Source organism: Gadus macrocephalus, chromosome 23 (assembly GCF_031168955.1).
Source record: "Gadus macrocephalus chromosome 23, ASM3116895v1".
NCBI classification, from domain to species: domain Eukaryota; kingdom Metazoa; phylum Chordata; class Actinopteri; order Gadiformes; family Gadidae; genus Gadus; species Gadus macrocephalus.
In genome coordinates, this window is record NC_082404.1 from 7,062,116 (window position 1) to 7,083,032 (window position 20,917).

General features: G+C 44.9%; 3 protein-coding genes and 1 long non-coding RNA gene across 5 annotated transcripts in view; 1 reads left to right on the forward strand and 3 right to left on the reverse strand.

Moving 5' to 3' along the window:
• Window positions 1–77: 77 nt before the first annotated feature.
• LOC132452451 (protein adenylyltransferase SelO-like) lies at window positions 78–8,079 on the reverse strand. The gene is made up of 19 exons (XM_060045088.1): window positions 7,484–8,079; window positions 7,265–7,383; window positions 6,859–6,987; window positions 6,639–6,703; window positions 6,489–6,545; window positions 6,142–6,240; window positions 5,880–5,947; window positions 5,683–5,770; window positions 5,522–5,591; window positions 5,112–5,184; window positions 4,937–5,020; window positions 4,340–4,469; window positions 4,169–4,213; window positions 3,986–4,067; window positions 3,125–3,217; window positions 2,878–2,957; window positions 2,720–2,763; window positions 1,701–1,780; window positions 78–1,491 (listed from the first exon to the last, which is right to left on the reverse strand). The coding sequence occupies exons 1-19, from the start codon at window positions 7,701–7,703 to the stop codon at window positions 1,369–1,371; spliced, it is 1,749 nt and encodes a 582-aa protein (XP_059901071.1). The 5' UTR covers window positions 7,704–8,079; the 3' UTR covers window positions 78–1,368.
• Window positions 8,080–10,552: 2,473 nt separating this feature from the next.
• pdss1 (prenyl (decaprenyl) diphosphate synthase, subunit 1) lies at window positions 10,553–16,409 on the forward strand. Of its 2 annotated transcripts, XM_060045212.1 has the most exons (11): window positions 10,553–10,742; window positions 11,344–11,390; window positions 11,501–11,633; window positions 12,176–12,306; window positions 12,594–12,738; window positions 13,098–13,209; window positions 13,828–13,937; window positions 14,041–14,121; window positions 14,476–14,589; window positions 15,140–15,220; window positions 15,330–16,409. In XM_060045212.1, the coding sequence occupies exons 1-11, from the start codon at window positions 10,608–10,610 to the stop codon at window positions 15,468–15,470; spliced, it is 1,230 nt and encodes a 409-aa protein (XP_059901195.1). In that variant the 5' UTR covers window positions 10,553–10,607; the 3' UTR covers window positions 15,471–16,409. The 2 variants fall into 2 exon arrangements, with proteins under 2 accessions (XP_059901195.1, XP_059901196.1); XM_060045213.1 differs by lacking the exons at window positions 15,140–15,220; window positions 15,330–16,409 and adding an exon at window positions 15,057–15,122 and having other exon boundaries at window positions 10,554–10,742.
• LOC132452540 (uncharacterized) lies at window positions 13,268–15,247 on the reverse strand. Its single transcript, XR_009524390.1, has 2 exons — window positions 15,115–15,247; window positions 13,268–14,671 (listed from the first exon to the last, which is right to left on the reverse strand). It is a non-coding gene; the product is annotated as an uncharacterized LOC132452540 (long non-coding RNA).
• A 269-nt stretch (window positions 16,410–16,678) lies between the features above and the next one.
• Window positions 16,679–20,917, reverse strand: part of abi1a (abl-interactor 1a) — a 34,010-nt gene continuing 29,771 nt past the window's right edge. Inside the window, exons 7-8 of the mRNA XM_060045750.1 lie at window positions 20,092–20,434; window positions 16,679–19,343 (exon numbers count right to left, since the gene is read on the reverse strand). Of these exons, the coding sequence (XP_059901733.1) occupies window positions 19,168–19,343; window positions 20,092–20,434 (519 nt within the window). The 3' untranslated portion in view covers window positions 16,679–19,167. The remainder of the gene's footprint in view (window positions 19,344–20,091; window positions 20,435–20,917) is intronic.

Here is a 20,917-nt window from a genome sequence, read left to right on the forward strand (position 1 = left end):
CGCAAGAAAATAAAAAGGCAGACGTTTTTTGCAAAGAAAACTGTTGATTGTATGACAACAATTCTAATTTCTGTTCCCTCTTAAATCATTTGTCACGTGAAGTCGTTCCCCATTTTGTTCTACTTTCCCATCATTGCCAGTACGTTTTTTTTTTATTATATCAATATTAATTTAAACAAAAATAAATAAATATAAAGAGAAAAGTCGAATCTCTCTAGCTTTCAATTAAATCCTGTTATTTGTTAGTTTTAATCCGACTGTACATTACTGTGAAAGGATGAACCTCAGTTTCGTGATTTAGACCTCACTTGACCTCACTCCCAGAGGTCCACGGTGCAATGTTTCCTTTCACCACTGGGATGCTGACGGCGTTACCCGCCTACACAGACCTTACTCGATCTGGTTCCTGGCCCCGGAGAGTCTAAGCAGTGTCTCCAATTCAATACAATGACCTTATAGGGGGTTAGACTCCCAGTGGAAACGTTCTGGGTTCAGTACCCTTCGTGTAGGCATCCTTGATCAGGATGCCAAACCCAAACCTGTACCTTAAAGACCTGTGTCTGAATACACTGGAGGCCGCTTTGGATGAAAGCGAAAGCTCAATGACAAACGTGAGTAATTAATTTTAGCACCTTGCACATGTTTCAGCGATCAAAGCAACGCTTGGAAGAAGCGTTGCTTTGAAAAAATAAAAAATAAAAAAATAAACATTTTAGGCTTCATGAGATTGCAGAGTGCTCTGGAAAAACCTTCAGACATCTATCATTTTTAATTAAAATGTCTTCCTTAGACGCAATCAGGCCTTTCTTACTGTCTCCATGGTCAATTGACTGCTTATTGGCAGATTTTGATATGAACACAGGACATTGTACAGGATATATGAACACATGAAATGGGACAGAAATCTGGGGCCAAAAATCCTGCGGTGAAATCAACGCATCATGACACAAGAAACAGACATTCACACGGTGTAGTAAAGTGTAAAATAATATCTGCAGGCTGATTTGATGGTGAGTTTTATTTTTGTTGTTTATGCGATTGGTATCAATATAGTCAACATAAAGATCCATTTCGCAAATTAATTAAGAATTTACTGTTTCATCTTCTCCTTAAATGCACTTAGCATGCTAGCTAGCAGAGATTCGGACACAGAGCCTCTGATGCTCAGCCTACCCTGGGGAAGTAACGGATGAAAATATCCAAGTTCTCCATATTTCTGTCCAACAGGAAATAAAAGGGAGGGAATGATGAGTTCTCAGGTGGCTCTGACCTAAGTTTGAGGTCAACTGACATTTTCAGAAACAAAAACTCTTGTAGTTTCATACACGCAGATCGGTGTGTCTGAAACAATGACAGATGTTCTTCCAATCAGGAAGAGCAGCTGACCTTTAACCTCCGCCCCCACAGCGGAGGCCGCGCTGCATAGCCTGTCTCCTCTGCAGCGTCTTGCGCTATGAAGGGGTTCCCCAGAACATCATGTAACAGCACCACCTGGTGGTCAGAAGTGGAAAATACACTACATAGAATCATGTCATCCAAGATGGTAAAAACTGATACAATCTTGATACAAAAAAACACATGAAAACAGAATGTATCATCTTAAAGTAGTCATTCATGTCTATTTTTTTTTAACAATATTGATTAATTCAAATCACAGACCGAACTGTATGGTCAAGAAGCTTCTGAAGCGTTTTACAAACCTCTGAAAAGTCGTTGGTCTCTGCCTTCCTGGTGGCCGACTCAGCCATCCAGTTCCTCAGGACGTACCTGGGGTTCACACCTGTGGATACATTCACAGCACTTTAGAAGGGGTGACCTTGAATCTTGGCGATTCAAAACTTTTATAGGAAGACATATGTCTTTAATAGTCGAGAAGCCGAAACTGTTGCCGGGTGACAGTGGGACATTCCAGGGAGTGATACAAAAACTCGGCTTCTAGAAGGAAAAGCCTAGAAGTTATGCAATGTTTTCTTTGTGGGGCTGGCATAATGATTAGGTCTTCTGATGCAATCTGCTGTGTTATGTTTAAATAACACAAAATTATTGAGCACTATTGAGCCGCAAAAATGTGTATCTCAAATTAATCCATGATCAGTGGATGATGGGTCTAGCCTGATCAATCAGATTAAACGCTGAGAAATCATACTCGCGGATACTACCCGAGTTTACTCTCTTCTTTAAGCGTCTTTAAAATGGAATTCGGGGGGGGTACTTGTATTTAACTTTTTTGGTAAAGAAAATCAATAGTATAATGTCACAATATAAATAAAATAATAACAGTCCTTCAACCAATCAGACCAACGATCGCAACAATCGCTTCCCTGTCGTCATTGTGTTAAACCAGCCAATAGCGCGCCAGGGGGAAAAACCAGCTTGGTGATTGGCTCTAGTAAAAGCGGATTGGAAACGGAAAGAAATGTATTGCCCTCCAGCCCCTGCTGCAGAGCGAATACAAATCACCGCAGAACGGGCTGGGGGTACCCAGTCTAACACCGTAGCCTATCTCAACAATAACCGCATTTCATATATTTATTTTTATTTCAATATTTATACTTAAAAATAAAAAATAGAAATAAAAAATGAAACAGACTCAATGTGTGGTGCTCAGTGTTGATTCTGTGGCGCTGCGCCACACATTGGTCTATGTACGGGAAACACTGCAGTTTCTTGAAAAATAAACCATATGTTGGGCTGAAATCGGGTGATTTGATGAACTTACTCTTCATCCGGTGCCGTCGATCCTCGTCATCATCGCCTTCCTGTCTGGAAAGACAGACCAAAAGGTCAAATCACAGAAAGTACAATCTAGACCAGCTAAACAATACGTTTGAGGAAGAGATGCAATGTTGAGAAGAGACATGACGTTGTCTTGCTCACCTGGCCAGCCTGAGCAGGTACAACCTCGACCAATCAGAGAACAGCTGGTGGGACGAGAGGTCATGAAGAGCCCACGTCACCTACAGAGAGAGAGGAGGCATCAAAATCCCTGCTCGCACAGTGATGGCAATTTGGCAACTTTAACAAAAATAATGCAACATTTTGACTTGCGTTGTATGTTAATAAAGTCTGGTGAGTCCGACAGACTGGGAGAGAAACAGGTAAGCGTGAGAACGTGATTGAGGACCTGAGTGAAGCCACCGCGGTGAAGCTGCTGCACTGACGCCTCGCTGAGCTGTCTGAAGGTCATGGTGAAGTCTGACCCCGTGTCCTCCATCATCTACCTCGCAGCCAATCCGAGGACATATACACACAAGCAGCCAATCAGAGGGCAGATATACACGCAGCCAATCAGAGAGCAGATATACACACAAGCAGCCAATCAGAGAAGAGAGAGACTAATGATACAATTAATATTATACTTACACATAACCAATGGTGGTTATGCACACACACACACACACACACACACACACACACACACACACACACACACACACACACACACACACACACACACACACACACACACACACACACACACACACACACACACACACACACACACACACACACATCTGCTGTTCCCGTATAACCCAGTTCCTTATATGAATGACAAATCCCCTTAACCTCAACAGACTAGATAACAGTGGTCTCATACTATTTTTACTAATGTACCACCTGACCTTTCAGATATTTTTTCAGTAAAGTAACCCTTTCACCGGCACAAAACCGTTTGTGGAGGGAAAATATGAAAACAGTTTAGATTGTGCTTTACGTAGCTTCTATTCAGATTCAACTTATCATATTGAGTTGAATTATTTCTAATTTAACAAAACCAACAACAAAATTAAACTAAAACAAGGAAAAAATATAGATATTAAATTTATATTAAATACCCACTGCCCTCCTTCAAATTACCTGAAGGGCTACACATACCACTACATTACAAACGCTGGCCTGGACTACACTCTGGTGCTGCTGCCATGGTCTGGTTCTCTCTTCTGCTGCTCAATACGTTCTAATCTTCTTGCTGGTAGAGTCTTACCTTAAGGAGGAAGGCTATAAGATTCCCGTCCTCCTCTTCCTCACCCAGTAGCCCCAGCTTGGCCTTGAAGAGCTGGTGAAATCTGAAACCAAATCACAACATATATAAGACAAATAACCACCGTCTAAAGTTGGAATACCAAGAGCCCAAGAAGAAAGCGATCAACACAATATGTATTCATACCTCATCTGGTAAAGTCCAGCGTAGCCCTTTAACACAGCTGCAGCCCTGGGGGGACACACAGACCTCTAGTTAGACCCTTACACACTTAAAGGAGAGCGGTCAGGCTGGTCTATCTCCTGGTATGAGAGAACGCTGCTTTACGTTACACCATGAGGACCGTGTTGTACGCACCGCTGCTGCTGGCTGGGGGAGAGGGCGGGCTGCAGGGATTCTAGAAGCTTCTCCAGGTTGAACAGACCCACGTCAGCCTGCGCTCCGATGCTGTAGCGGCCCTCGTCGTCTGAGGTGTTGGGGACAAAGTCTGTGGACACAAATTATTGTATGATATGGCTGAAAAAAAATCCAGGAACAGAATGAGAAACAGGTAGATCGACTTTAGAAAGTGCTTGGAGCTGTGTGCTACACTAAATGGCTAATTTCCTAACTTTTTTAAGCTTATGAAATATTCAACCACTATTAACGATTACTATTAATTGTATTAATACTTAGTATTCTATACTAACTATCAAAACTAAAATAAAAAAGTCACAACCGTTTCTTTCTCTTTTATCTCATCTTTGCGAACCTAAGGCACCTAAGGCAATTTCCCCTTTCTAGTGTAAAGCTATTTCACTAGATACAACAGTGTACCACATTTTAAAGATTAAAAGTTTTCAAAAATATATGAGAAATTCGGTCACGGATACAAGATGGCTGAGATACAAAACTACATGGTAACCAGGAGGCCCTTTTGGAGCCAGCTAGGGAAACCTGAATGTTTGTATTTACTCGGGTCGTAGGACTCCATGAAGCCAAAAGGTCCGTAGTCGATGGTGATGGAGAGCAGGCTGAAGTTGTCTGTGTTGCAGACCCCTGGTGGACAAACGGGGTGTTACAGGAGGTCAGGGATGAAGAACTTCATGATGAAGTACTTTGTGAAGTACCAGGTGGTACAGGCACTCACCATGTGCAAAGCCGACAGCCATCCACTGGGCGATCAGGTGAGCTGTTTCCCTGACAACCGTAGAATAAAATACCTTCGATGAGGGAAATATTTTGTTGTAATAGTTAGAATAGAATAGTTGTTGCGAAGCAAGACCCCTAACCCTAACTACTCCCGAGGAGCTGGCTGTCGCCTTGCATGTTGGACTCCGCTGTTGTTGCGTGAATTTGTGTGTGAACCGTTGTAAGTTGCTTTTGATAAAAGCGTCTGCTAAATGCCCCAAACGTAAATGTAAATATGGGGGGTTATATTTCTTTGTCCGTTTCATATGGAAGTGCTTTAGAATTGTTGTCATACAATCAAATAGTTAGAGGAATGTACTTTAAATTATTATTAAATTAATCCTAAGGTATTTGAAGTCTGTTTCTCACCAAATATTTATCTGGGTCCTCTGTAGCAATGGCAGGGAAATTATTTTCAATGATGAAATTTAGTAATTTCCTGAGGGAAGCAAAAGAAATAAAGAGTTATTACAAGCCTTGCAATGTGAATGTAGTTGACCTTTCACCATACCGATAGCTCAAATCCTGACCTGAGCAGATCTAGTTCCCCGCCTCGGGTCAAGACCTCCAGGGATCCGATGCGGAACCAGGACCTGGCTAGTCTGAGAACTACAGCTCCTGAAGACCACAATGCAAACCGCCTCTCAGCGCGATGGACAAACACGCAGAAACTACGCATCTGCATGTTAGTGAAAACCATTCAATCTTTTGGGACCCTGAACTGTACCTCTCTCTTTCCTCACGTTTCCGTCATAGAACGGATCTCTCCAAACCGACTCCTCGCTCACCACCAGACTACCAAGACACAAGAACACAAGAAGATATGGCATTCATACGATTCAATCGTTTTTTTCGTATGAGAGTAATCTATATTTACAAATAACATTTGAATTAGTATAAGCATTATCAATCTAAACAATATTATGGATTTATTTTCTTTTTTACGGTAGTCAGCAGCCAGAGTAATGGATCCAGAGCTGCCCTCCTACCTGGCGGCTCTGCTGGTGGCAATGCCCAGCGCATGCATGGCTTCACTGCACAGGAATTCTCTGACGGACGAACGCACCACCGCACGACCATCTCCAGCCCTGCATCAACGGGAAACCATGAGGGATTACATCACGCCCAGTAGGCCCTGACCAAGCGGCACTTGTCACTCTGTAAAGAGCGGGGGAGAGGCCGAATGCGTCCTTTAAACAATGTGTGGCACAGGGGACATGCTCAAAGGGCCCGTGACAAGATATATTTAAAAATATGTAAACGCAGACCCAAAGACTAAACAAATTCATAAGGTGAATAAATGGGCGTGGCTCTCCATCCGGGAACACAGCACTACCTTGAATATGGTGTTTTGCCCGAGCCTTTGAGCTGTAGTTCCCATATTTCACCTTTTCTGTAAAACAATGCATTTTAAATCATTTTTATTATTATATGACTGTTATTATTGAACTATGTCTTGGCTTCAGTCTTGTGAAGCAGGACCCACCTGTTGGTATACTGGCCAAGCAGGTGAGCTCTCCCATCTCCTAACTGACCAGACCAGTAGCCAAACTGGGGAGAGATTCACATTCAGGAAACTTTATTGTTAACCAATTTGTCATCGGCCTCGTTATCCAGTTGCAGACAAAACATTTTGAGAAAAGTGATGAATAATGTGTTTGAGTGCAGTATGTTTAATTTGTGTTTTTTTTGCCAATAGGTTTAACCTGGTGTCCTCCGTATCGGTGTGCCAAGGGAATCGAACCAGGTATGAGTTCAGCACCGCTGACGTAGTGCAGGAAGGCATCTGTCTGGGTGACACTGATGTCCAAATCCAAGAGATCCTCAATGACGCTCTGCATATAAGAAATAACCACAAAATCATGATGATGTGAATAATTGTACAGGTAGGTTGTTGACTGTGTTGTATATAAACAGGATTCTGAATATACTATCAATCACTGAACTCATATCCACTTCAAAATACAATTGAATAGAGACTCAATGAAATAGTATATTTTACATCGATATCATCACATTGTAAATTCTCAAGAAGGACCTTGTTTATTGATCATAGATTTCTATGAAATACGTTTGGTCACTATGCCCTTAATAACAAGCCTTTTGAAGCACCTTGGAGACTGCGGCCAATGTGACGGGAGCTCTGAGCGGAGCGGGGAGCGACCTGGAGAACACGCAGTTCTTCACAGTGCGGACGTAGTCGCCATCCACCTCGTCCATTGGAAACGATTCTGCAGAGACAATGGGACATTTCATATACGTGTCGTGTCTCTGAACTTGTTTTTCTGCATTGTGTATGCGTCACATGAAGAAAGGATGTATTATTGTTACCTATCAACTTCTGACAGGACACTTTGAAGAGGTCCATGCTGTGATTCGTGGTGTTTGTGACATTGGACGTTTGAGAATAAGCCCGATGAATTTTGGTTTGGTCATCGTGACTGTGGCACTCGTGTTCACCTTCGCAATAGCCCGGTTGATTCACAGCTTCTTGCAAAAAATGTTGTCCTCTCACATAAACTGCAAACAGCAACACATATATGATCCACATTGGAACAAGAAATGCAGAAGTAACGCGTTCCAGGCGTTAGTATGTCTAGTAGTGATGTTATGGTTTGCGTCGAGGCATCGGGGCGTGTGTCGAGTACCTCGGCTCCTCCCCCAGCGAAGCTCCGTATCGAGTAGGATTCACATAGGCGAAATGACGTAGCGTGTGACGTTCGAGGCTTCATCTCTGGCTGTTCCGCGATATGGGTTCACAATTGGCACATTTTTACAAAAAGAAGACCCTACCCAGTTCCAAGATCACTTTTATGGCTATGTAATTGATCACACTCATTCTCAGTCATCATGCAGTTCTATTATTACAATTATTAGTAGGCTACTGTAGTTATAAGACAATCTATTTTGCCCGGGATGACTTAAAATCGTTGTGTCTTTGTGATTTGTTCTCTACCATGAGCTCGGGAGATATTTATGAACGGCACACTGTACGTATCACTGAAATGACTTTAATTCTTAAACGTTTTGATGTTGTACGAAGCAATCATCACAGGAAACTCTTTCTTTCATCATAATTTCATTCACCACTAGGTGTCCCTAGCGTACTCATTGAAGCTTCGAGGTCGAACCACTTTGATGGTTCATCTGGCTGCGAGGCTTTGACGTTTCATGAGGCATCACCTCGGCACCACTAATGTCTAGTCTTGATTTCAGATCAAACAATAGGGCATGCTATCTTAAACATTAAAGGTCATGGTTACATCTAAACTATTGCAACTTCTACCACCATATAGGCTACATCAACATAGACATCGAAGACCATACATTTTGTAGACTTCCGCGTTTCGCCATCTCATGTCATAGATATATATGTAACTACCTAGGTAAAGTTAGTTTCATATTCGACTTTCGCCATTTAGCGCAAGTGGATTGGCTCATGATGAAACTGGGGGAGTGGTTTCTCCATGTAGAAAAACAATGTGGCTCCGCCCACATTGTTTATATTTTTATGTTGGATCAAATATTTTGTTAACATATCTGTTAAATATATTCACATTGTTTTGCAAAAGTACCAAAATAGCGCATGTATATTATTGTAACAATGGTTGTCCTACTTCCACAACCATTCGCCTATACTAACAATTTAAAGGCCGTGTTGCAGGGTTTATGTTCCAACGAATTTGTGCAATTTGCTTGTTGGTAATAAAGATTTAAACTGTTATTTATTGTATTTAATGTTGTTAGGTATCATAAAACGGAATGTAATACGAAATAGTAGGTACTATTTTAGCGGTTTGCTATTGATTCTCATTTCCCCTGGAATGCATTGCATGGCGTCACGTTGGGGAGACACGGACCAAAGCCGCATTGAGACCCTTGAGAGTAGAGACTAGTAAGAGAGTGTTCAGCAGATTATACAGATACATAAATAAATACATAGATATTATATATAGTTAGTATATGCTACACGTGAACCTCCTGTGGCAACCCGGCCCGAGGGGGAGAGCCAGAGAACATCCATTGCGTAACTCCAATAAACGCAATGGAGAATACCTGAGGCAGAGGGTGAGGGAGATCAGGTACCCTTTAAAAGGCCGTTTGTTGTTTTCCCAGAGAGGGGAACCGGGAGTCCGAGCGGAGCAGAGTACCTCCAGGACCCAATACGGACAGGCAGACTCGTGGATATAACAGACTTTCCCCGGCGACCACGAGAGAACCCACAGGCCAGGACGACGCGCGCCAACACGGCACACACCACCGGGACGGCATGAACGACGGGAGTGACCTCCCTCGCCAGGGACTAGACCGGCCCGGCCGGGGAGACAATTCCCCTGGACACCACCGTGGCTCACAGAGTCACTTGTATGATTTTTGGTTTTCCCACGTTGGGCACAGACCCCGCAGGTTTTTTCCGTTACTTAATGAATAAACGCCCTACCGGGCTTTGACCGGGTCTTGGCGTGTGATGTTTTCGGCGTGAGAGAGACATTCCTGGGGCCGGGTCGCCACACTCCTAAGATGGCGCAATTTGATTGGTTCTCTGTCTCGAGATATTGGGCAATATCCCATGATTGACACCTCAAACTCTATATTGTTTTCATCGCAAAATGTCCGCTAATAACAACAAATAAACCGCTAATAAAAACAAATAAATCCCGGCAAAAGTGTGATCTTGTTTATTTTTGGAGTGTTCACGTGTCGTATACTAAAAAATTGAATCAACAATTATTCGCCGAAGGCAAAGTAAATAGTGGGGAATAGCCCCCCGAGACCGAAGGTCAAGGGAGGCTATTCCCCACTATTCATACTAGAAGTCATACTAAAAACGGATAGCAAGCGAAAGCTTAACCAGACTGTATCAATCACCACACCCGCACTTGGAACTCGGCACAGTGATGGCGATCTCTCTGCTCCACTTCAACACTTCTTTTCAAGGCGAGGATAAAAGCATAGAAAGAGGTGAAAACCACTATAAGTCGGGGCATGTGGAGAGTTTTAGTTATGTGCCATCTCTATGTGCCATCTCTGTGCCGAGTTCCAAGTGCGGGTGTGGTGACGTATATCATATGCGTCGAGAGCAGCGAAGAGCTGTAGTTCACAAAGCGGCCTCACATAAAACCTAAAATGATCAAACTTCTTCACGAAAATTGTTAGTTTTCTTTGCATGAAAAATTATCATTTAAATCCAGAAACAACATATGTGTAATCCAGGGCATACAAAGACTGGGACCAGAACATAATTATTTTCTCTCCATTGACACCCATTCATATTTTTCGATCTCATAGGTCCCATGAGCTCTACCGGAAGGGGCGTGACTTCGCCACTCTGTAGCAAACGACGATCGAATATGAAACGAACTTCACCTCGGTATTCAGCGTCACACAAACGCCACCTGTTTCCTGTTCCTGTGTGCATTTCATAACCTCTCCGCCTTCATGTGTTTGGTGAAACATGGCGGTTCCGTGGAGGCACTGTTGGAGATGGAGCATAACAAACTGCACCAAGACACGGTTATCCAACTATGCGGTGTTTTCCACGCTGTCTTCCCGGGGGCTGGGTCCCATCGCCGGCGGGGCGCAGCAGGAGGTAAGGTAATCCCGCGGAGACCGGGATTCGAGGGGAGGACTGCGGTACAGCGTGTGCCTGTCCGCCCCGCAAGAAGGTCATAGTGTCTGGGCAACTGTCAGTTGGGATCTCAATGGAAGGATCTCATTGATAGTCCCTTGAGGCAGATTGGTGTTTATACGCTTGCCTTTACGCAGGACGAGACGTGCTTTTGTATGGAATGGGTTGTGTCTGTATTGAGTGTTCAGGTCCACTTGGAGGTTTATTATAAGCTCTTGACATTGCATTACAACTGCACTAAACCATAACCGCCTCCTCCTTAGTTGTCCGCCATTAAAAATATTGTAGATATACACTAATGCAAGAACGGATAGTTATATATTGTTACATTGTTGTTTTAAGATTGTTTTATTGTTTAGTCATTGTGAATTGTGAATATAAAAATAAAAATATATATACAAATGTATAGACAGTTATTTTAATAGCCTGTTGGGATATATTTTATGAGTTATATAAGTTATGAGGTCATATTCACAAGTTGTAGAATATTTATAACATTGTAAAGTTAACATTACAGTTGTAATAACCACTGCTGACTGTGTGTGTGTGTGTGTGTTTACAGGTGCTTCCATCAACACACCCGGTGAACTTTAAGTATACATTTCCCAGGTATGTTATCAGCTCCACGCCCAAGACCATTAAAGACACAGTGCACTCTTTGTACCAGTGAGCCTTTATCATCTTCATAATCATATAATTTTATATGATTTTTTCATCAGGCACAAACCGAGGCAGCTGTGGCCTGCGTCTCAGTTGCGCTGTTGTAAGAAGATCCACAGTGACACCAAACTGAAGGACCCCTTCTCGCTCGCCCAGAAAGACCTCGCACATTTATATGACGACATCAAAAAGGTATTGCTATGCAACCTTTTTTTTAGGGTTCTAGTAAACCCCAACAGCCTGTTCAATCACCACACCCATGCCGTCAACACAGCTTAACAGAAGTTCACTCTTGCTACAATAATGTGTCATGATGCAGTGAATGAGTGAAAAGAAAAATAATGTCATAACGTAGTGAGTGACGAAAAGTAAAATAATGTCATAAGATAGTGAATGGTAAGATACTGTCATAAGGTGGTGAATGAGTGAAAGGTTAGATGCTGTCATAAGGTGGTGAATGAGTGAAAGGTTAGATGCTGTCATAAGGTGGTGAATGAGTGAAGGGTTAGATGCTGTCATAAGGTGGTGAATGAGTGAAGGGTAAGATGCTGTCATAAGGTGGTGAATGAGTGAAGGGTAAGATGCTGTCATAAGGTGTTGAATGAGTGAAAGGTTAGATGCTGTCATAAGGTGGTGAATGAGTGAAAGGTTAGATGCTGTCATAAGGTGGTGAATGAGTGAAGGGTAAGATGCTGTCATAAGGTGGTGGGTGTATAAGTGTCTTTGCCTGTCAGGAGCTGTATGTGTCCGGGGCGGAGCTCAGGTCTCTGTGTGACTACTACTTCGACGGTAAAGGGAAAGCCTTCCGGCCCATGATAGTGGTGCTGATGGCTCGAGCCCTCAACATCCACAGCAACAGCAAGGGGTGAGACGTCAGACCGCATGCTTTAATTAGTGGTAGTTATTATAGAGGTATTATAATTTTCCCTTTTCGCTTCCCGTTAGACATCCTTAATGGCTGTTTATAAAATATAATATTTATTTTAAAACATAGATGTGAAAGCTGAGTCTCTTGACTAACAGTACTTCCATTGTATATACCCTAATGATAATAATTGATTGTTATTATGAATATTATCATTATTATACAACATATTGTGTAATGCTACCCCTGGGTTAATTGGCCCCCTCACCTATTGACCTTTGACCCAGCACTGACCTGCTGCCAGGCCAGCGTTCGGTGGCCATGATCTCGGAGATGATCCACACGGCCAGCCTGGTGCACGACGATGTCATCGACGGGTCGGACCAGCGGCGTGGCAAGAGCACCATCAACGACATGTGGGGCGAGCGCAAGGTACGCCGTCCCGACCGAGCCCCGGGAAGTGGGACGTTCTGAACTGGGACGTGTAAAACACACCATCGAACAACTAACGAGCTGAAAGTCGTTCAGTGTCAAGGTTTCACTGACGACAAGCAAAATAATGGCAAAGCCTTCTGCTCACACCGGGTTAATGGAAATCCAAGGGAGAAGAATTAGTGTATCATATTTAGTCATTGATCACTTCAATTCAAAGTGGCTAACCGCAAGTACCGTGACGGGTTTTAAAGGGTCAGGGGGCATCTTGGTCAAGGTGGTCTGCGACCGTGCGGCCGTCCAGACGGATGGGCGGGCGGTGCCGTGAGCTTCTCGTTCCTCCTCCTCCTTCTCCGCAGGCCATCCTGGCGGGAGACTTCATCCTATCGGCGGCCTCCATGGCGCTGGCTCGCATCGGGAACACGACGGTGGTGTCGGTGCTGTCGCAGGTCATAGAGGACCTGGTGAGAGGTACGGCCCCCTCCCCCGGGGACACTGAATACAGACACTCAAACAAAAGGCAAATAAGGTGTGTGTGTGTGTGTGTGTGTGTGTGTGTGTGTGTGTGTGTGTGTGTGTGTGTGTGTGTGTGTGTGTGTGTGTGTGTGTGTGTGTGTGTGTGTGTGTGTGTGTGTGTGTGTGTGTGTGTGTGTTTGTCAGATGTTGTAGGTGGTCCTTAAAATATGGGATTTAAGTTGACTTTTGAATGAAAGGAGTGTATCAGAGTTTCGGATGGCCAGAGGGAGGGAATTCCGGAGGGTAGATAGACGGTGGTTTAATGTGGTTGAACTCACTGCAACATTTGCTGGAAGTGCCTGATTGCCTAACTTCCACAACAGATACACCGTTACCCAATCACGACTACCACACGTTTACTCTTCAAAATAAAAGCCCCGGAGAAAAGCATTAAGCTGTTTGCACACGTGCAAACAGCAACCGCTTCCTGGTCCAACAGCCGCTTTTGTAAGCGCCTCCCCTCTGCCGCCCTTCCCTCATTGAAATGAATGGAGGCGGCGAGTTGCCGCGCGGCGGTGTGAAAGCTGCTTTACTCTTTTCTGTCTCACCCGTCGGTCATTCTTCCCTCCCCAGGGGAGTTCATGCAGATGGGCTCCAAGGAGAACGAGAACGAGCGCTTCAAGCACTACTTGGACAAGACCTTCAAGAAGACGGCCAGCCTCATCGCCAACAGCTGTCGAGCAGTATGTACGTTCAGTACGCACCTTCCCCCGCCGCGGCCGGCTCCCCGCGACACGCCCTGCTCACCGTCCTCTGTCCGTCTGTCTGTGTGTCTGTCTTTAAAAGGTGTCCATCCTGGTGAACTCTGACCCGGAAGTGCATGAGATAGCGTTCCAGTACGGCAAGAACGTGGGCATTGCGTTCCAGGTGCGTGCTGACCTCTCGCTTCTTGTTTAAAAAAACAACAAAAAAAACGTTAATATTAATTACAATTAAATTACGCTAATGTTAATAACTGCTGATTCTTATTGTTATAATTGATTTGTAATGGTGTTCTTTATATGCTTTGATTGTACTGGGATGTAAAATGGAACAATATGATCTAAATATTAAGTTTTGGGATTATTATTATTTGTTCTCGAATTGGTTAGTCCCATTTCTAATGGGTGAGATAGTTTAGGAGAGGGACAGGAGAAAAGCTGGATAAGATTGCAAACAGAATCTAAACCAGATGACTGGATGACTCTCTCTCTCTCTCTCTCTCTCTCTCTCTCCCCCCAGCTGGTGGACGATGTGTTGGACTTCACGGCGTGCGCCGCTCACCTGGGGAAGCCGTCGGCGGCCGACCTCAAGCTGGGCCTCGCCACGGGCCCGGTGCTCTTCGCCTGCCAACAGGTGAGGCGCTGGGCGCACGCCTTCACACAGGAGGGCGGCCTCATTTAGGACCACGTCACAACAGGAGACCTTAAACGACTCACTGTTAAAAAAGATGAAACATTTAAGTTAAGGTGACATATTACTACCGGGGTTTGAGGGTGATTAGCCGTTACAAGCCGTTTTGAAAATCTGCCTCTTCTGACATTACAAGTGGGCGTGTCCACCTTAATGTATGACGGATAGATGAGCAACGTTTGCTACAGTCCACTGGGTAGGCCGGACGACTGATCTATCAGCACATATCTAGGTGGACACACCCACTTGTGATGTCAGAAGAGGCCGATTTTCAACATCTAGCTAATCACACTCACACCTGGTGGTATAACGTCACCTTTAACTACAATAAAACCTACAATATTCTGACAGGAAGCGTCCCATTAGCTACGTGTGTCTGCTAGTCCTGCTTGATTGTATTCCATCTGTAGTCTCGAGTGAGTGATGCTGCACTCCATGTTTGTAGTCCTGACCGTCTCTGAGCCTTACCGCACGATCTGGCTGTCTGTTCCAGTTCCCTGAGCTCCACTCTATGATCATGAGGCGCTTCTCCTCCCAGGGAGACGTGGAACGCGCCTGGCAGTACGTCCTCGAGGTGAGACCCTTCCCCTGCATATATACCATCTATATTATATTACAGAGCGACGGCGTGGCCAACACCAGCTAACCAGCCAGCCACTGCGTCCCTGTGTATGATGTTACAGAGCGACGGCGTGGAGCAGACTAGCTACCTGGCGAGGCACTACTGCGACGAGGCCGTCCGCCAGGTGAGCCGGCTCCGCCCCTCCCCGGAGCGCGACGCCCTCATCAGGCTCACCGAGATGGTGCTGACCCGGGACAAGTGACCCCGGGTGACCTCTGGTCCCCGGACGACCCCTCCCTGGCCCCGCCCCCTTCAGGCAGCTGCTGATAGGACAACTCGACTCAAGCCAAGCCCCTGTTGGGGCCAGTGTTGTTCGCCGGACTCCTTGTCATGGCGTCGGTGCTACTCTGAACTGGCCAATCCCGGAGTGCCGCAGTGATGACATCATGGCAGGGAGTGTCACAACTGCCAGGAATTAACTGAAAGAAACGCAGAGCGGGGGTCCGTCGTTTAACTTTGCTGTCTCAACTGTCTACACCCAAACAAATCCAACAGTATGCCAAAAGTCCTATATGATATAAATATATTTATTAAAAGAGTGGTTTACACTCCTGTGTGTTACAGTTGATGAATTGGAGAATCCCAAATACTACGAATTTGAGTCTTTTAGATGCAGCGGAATTAACCAATTTGAGCGAATTCTAGTCCACCGCACTGAACAACACTAAACTCTCACGTCACGTTTCGGTGTGTATTGCGTACTGCAGCTACCTCTCTTGTCACTCTATTAAACACGGCTAGTGCAAGTCATGGCTCCCATCGATTCTGTCTGAATCGATGGGATTCCACAAGCGTTGGAAGGGTGTCATTGTCGTGTGTTTATGTGATGGTCAACACACTCCAGGTACAGAAGTTATTAAAATATCCATACCGGAATTTCCCCAAAACCCTGTAGATTGGCTAAATAGTGCTAATGCATAAGGGTTGAAAGTGAAAACAATCAAGTTCAATGGGAAGACTTTGACTTAACCTGGAGTTTTTCCACCGTCCTCACCGTTATAGGCTGACATTTGTGTGAACTTGTGTGTATATCCAAACTGTTGTGAGAATGCCAGTGTTTCTGTATAAAGAAGTGCTCTTTAACAGCTAAGGCCTTTACATCCACCAATGACCGTGTACTCTCATTAAAGAGATGTTTTTTAAAATTCCAGTCTCCGTTTCTTTTGGATGGCCAGGGACCACAGCAGGGCATATTGTACATATAATGGTTTATTATAAAAGACTGTACATTAAGTTTTCAATTAACACATTATATATACAATGTAGGGGTAGAGATGTTGGACCCATTAAGTTTTCTAGCCATGAATCTGAACTTCTGTGTACATCCTCGTTTCAAATTAAACCAAACTTAATACATTCCCCATGGAAACAAAAAGATGCTCATTAATCAAAGCCCCTTTCTTGTTTTGATGCAACCACCTTTTTTTCTGTAGTTTATTTCCCATGATGCATTGCAAATGGTAGGGTATTAAGATTGTTTTATTTTTTAGGTTCTGGTCAGATTAAGGATCTGGGGAAATGCAAGGCATCATGGGAGAAATCACCCAATCAGGCCATTATGTTGCACCCTCTTGTGAGGTAAAGGGTGATGCGTTAATCATACACTAGAATAATCTATAGCTTGACAAATCAAAACTGAAAGATCAATTCAAACACTCACAACCCTTTCCTCATAATCTCAGATTCAGATTTCCTTTTTTTGCTCGGCGAGGGCTGGCAGTGATTGGCAAGTCATCTCAAACTGAAACATAACCCGGAGAAGACGGGGAACGCCTAGTTTCCCTCCGGAGACATTGTTCAATAGGCCATGACATTTGGACTGCTCCACATATTTTATAGAAGTAAAAAGTTATAAACAATGCGTCTGACATTGAAAGCCATAATCAAGATGTGAAACTGAAGTGTTCAAATTCTGAACCAAACGAAAATCAGCATTTTAAAAACCGGAGCCCTGAAAAAGTTCTTGTTAAAAATTCTAAATCATTCAGTGATTTGGACAGTACAACAAATTAAACAATGCAATAAAAACAAATCAATTTGTATATATTGACAACATAAACGGTATTACATTTCATAAATTCTATATTGCATGCTTTCTCACCATGATGTGAATTTCTTGTGTAATTTGCCTTCAGGATATATAATTGTCCATACATACCTAGACAAGATTTATTGATATTGGGATTAGTATTGTGGTTGATTAGATTAGCATAATCCCAGACAGCCATCGGTAATGGGCAGGCAGTGAATTAACCATTACATACAATTAGAGACTCTAATTGTATTTACAATTAGAGAACTACCAAATTAAGAGCGCATTGAGAGTTCTGCCGCATTCGACACAACCCTGAGTCACAACCAGTCTGTATGATTTGCATACATAAATAAGCGTATGTCAATCCGTCAGCTCGCCTGTTCAAGTCAATATGTTATCTTTTTTTTTTTATCTTTTATTCACAGCCCTTAATTAAGATTAAAAAAACTTGTCTTTAAAGGAATCATCTGAGCTCGCTTTACCCATATGTTGACTTGGTTTACTGGACCGACCAATAAATCCCATAATGGCGGAAACATGACCCAAGTTCATCATCCAAGTAGCCGTCAGGAATCTGTAGTACATTTAAGAAGTGTTGTAAAAGTCTGCTGTTCTCGAGCTTGGTTGCAACGATCGGTCTCGGTATTCCCAGACCTCCAGAGACTGAACTAGAGTATCCGATCCATCGTACAGTTCCAAGACTTTGCAATCTTTCCCTGTTTATACGTTTCAACAAATCCCTCCTCTCCCCTCCCCGGTATGCAAACCGCAAAATAAACTCTTATCGATAAACATTTTTTATTTATTTATTTGCAAACATATTTGTTAAGGGGGCAATAACATTGTGATATCAAAAAGAAAAGCAGTTAAACGTTGTGCCTACGTATACGTTAGGATGGGGGGTGTTTGGGGTTTGACCAGGCGGCAGTGGTCTCGAGTTTAGACCAGGATCGCGGTATCAATAAATACGCCGCCACCACGCATTGGCCCTTCTAGCATCGCTAACTGAAGTTGACCAGCTAGCATTGCAAACTGGCCTCGGCTAGCTAGGGTCGCTTACTAGCCATGGCTAGCTAGCGTCGCAAACTGGCCTCGGCTAGCTAGCGTCGCAAACTGGCCTCGGCTAGCTAGCGTCGCAAACTGGCCTCGGCTAGCTAGCGTCGCAAACTGGCCTCGGCTAGCTAGCGTCGCAAACTGGCCTCGCCTAGCTAGCGTCGCAAACTGGCCTCGCCTAGCTAGCGTCGCAAACTGGCCTCGGCTAGCTAGCGTCGCAAACTGGCCTCGCCTAGCTAGCGTCGCAAACTGGCCTCGCCTAGCTAGCGTCGCAAACTGGCCTCGGCTAGCTAGCGTCGCAAACTGGCCTCGGCTAGCTAGCGTCGCAAACTGGCCTCGGCTAGCTAGCGTCGCAAACTGGCCTCGGCTAGCTTGCGTCGCAAACTGGCCTCGGCTAGCTTGCGTCGCAAACTGGCCTCGGCTAGCTTGCGTCGCAAACTGGCCTCGGCTAGCTTGCGTCGCAAACTGGCCTCGGCTAGCTTGCGTCGCAAACTGGCCTCGGCTAGCTAGCGTCGCAAACTGGCCTCGGCTAGCTAGCGTCGCAAACTGGCCTCGGCTAGCTAGCGTCGCAAACTGGCCTCGGCTAGCTAGCGTCGCAAACTGGCCTCGGCTAGCTAGCGTCGCAAACTGGCCTCGGCTAGCTTGCGTCGCAAACTGGCCTCGGCTAGCTAGCGTCTCTAAATGGCCTCGGCTAGCTAGCGTCTCTAACTGGCCTCGGCTAACTGGAGTCTACTAGCTAACATCGCTGACAGTCAGTAGCAAGCTTGCGTCACAAGGCGGCGTCTTTTAGCTAGCGCGGCTAGCAGCTAGCTCAGTCGGCGTAGTGCATGATGGACTCCACGTAGTTCCCGGGGAAGAGGCCGGTGACGCTACCGGACACCCCCTCGTACCAGCCGTCGTCGTTCTTCTTGATGATGTAGATGATGGCGCCCTCCATGAAGGATAGCTCGTCATCCTTGTCCTTGGAGTAGTCGTAGATGGCCACCACTGGAGAGGGGAATCATCAGGTTATAGACCAGGAGGTAGGACTACATTAATAGAACTGGTGTGGTAGAAGATGTAAATCGGGATTTGTAAAGGTTTTCAAAGCACACCAATAGGACGCACTAGAACACGCCAACAGCAGAATCATTTTTTAAGGTTCCATACAAAGTGGAACTTTGTTTTCTTCTCCACCTTTTAAATGTATTTGTATCTATTATTGAGTTAATGAGTCAGTCTGTCCGTTTACTAGTCAGTTATCTCACTCACTCAGTTAGTGAGTGAGATAACTTTTGAGTTAATCAGGTGGTCAGTCAGTTAGTCTCCACCTTTTTTGGTTTAGTTATTTTTTGTGTTATTGCGATAACTAGTCTGTCAGGTAGTCAGTGAGTCAGTCTGTCAGGTAGTCAGTGAGTCAGTCTGTCAGTGAGTCAGTCTGTCAGGTAGTCAGTGAGTCAGTCTGTCAGGTTGTCAGTGAGTCAGTCTGTCAGTGAGTCAGTGAGTCAGTCTGTCAGTCTGTCAGTCTGTCAGTCTGTCATTGAGTCAGTGAGTCAGTGAGTCAGTCTGTCAGTGAGTCAGTCTGTCAGTCTGTCAGGTAGTCAGTGAGTCAGTCAATCAATCAGTGAGTCAGCCTGTGAGTCAGTGAGTCAGCCTGTCAGTGAGTCAGCATGTCAGTCTGTCAGTGAGTCAGTGAGTCAGCCAGTCAGTGAGTCAGCCAGTCAGTGAGTCAGCCAGTCAGTCAGTTAATCCCCACCTTTCTCGATGTAGTTCTTGGGGGCCCAGTTGGGGTCTCCGTCGGCGTAGGGGTCGCTGTAGTGGACCACAGCCGCCTCCTCCTCCTCGTAGTCCACGGGGGGAGGGGGAGGCGGCGGGGGGGAGTCGTCGAACAGCGCCATGCTGTCGGGCGGTGGCGGAGGCGGGGGGGTGGGCGAATCCGCAACTGGAACGAAGACAGTAAGGACAGTGAGGACCCGTAGTGAACGCCGTACGGGTCGGAGGCGAGGGGGAGGCGGAGGGATCTGGCGCATGGGACTGATTAGGTTAACCCCTTTCACCTGGAGCTGCTCGGTCATGCAGTCATGCCATGCAAGTTGTTGTGATCATGCATAAATCAGAAGTATACAATCATTGGTAAAGGGACATGCAAAAGGCCCAGGTTACTCATGCAGCTCAGAATATACACACATAAACATACACCCACACAAATATATATATATTTTATTTTTTCTCACATCGCTTTCTCACATATGCTTTAGCATCAAAGCATCCGTAGCATGTTGTGATGCAAGGCTAATGACTTACAAACTCCACAATTTTGGTGTTTGTATGGTTAAGGCGGCTGCCTTAACCATACAGTGCTGTGGGAAACACTGCACTACAGCAATACAACTTTTCCAAACCAATAGAAGGTGATGCCCGAGTGATATTATAATCCTGACCAGCAGAGGCGGCAGCTTGCCCAATCTGTCCATCCTCATGTGGCCAATCTGGGAAAACCTTGACTCAATGCAAAAAACTCTAAAGATGCCTTTCCAGTCAGTTGAAATACAACAGAAGGACATGCCCCCGTCTAGCAATTT

Bases quoted from the DNA above. Each gene is read 5' to 3' on its own strand.
- LOC132452451 (XM_060045088.1), bottom strand. From the start codon at position 7,703: ATGTGGATCATATATGTGTTGCTGTTTGCAGTTTATGTGAGAGGACAA. The intron at 6,988-7,264 runs GTGCTTCAAAAG...TCTTATATGCAG, and splicing joins CATTGGCCGCAGTCTCCAAG to AGCGTCATTGAGGATCTCTT. The intron at 4,214-4,339 runs GTGCGTACAACA...GTGTCCCCCCAG, and splicing joins TCCCCCAGCCAGCAGCAGCG to GGCTGCAGCTGTGTTAAAGG.
- pdss1 (XM_060045212.1), top strand. From the start codon at position 10,608: ATGGCGGTTCCGTGGAGGCACTGTTGGAGATGGAGCATAACAAACTGC. The intron at 10,743-11,343 runs GTAAGGTAATCC...GTGTGTTTACAG, and splicing joins CCGGCGGGGCGCAGCAGGAG to GTGCTTCCATCAACACACCC. The intron at 15,221-15,329 runs GTGAGACCCTTC...ATGATGTTACAG, and splicing joins CCTGGCAGTACGTCCTCGAG to AGCGACGGCGTGGAGCAGAC.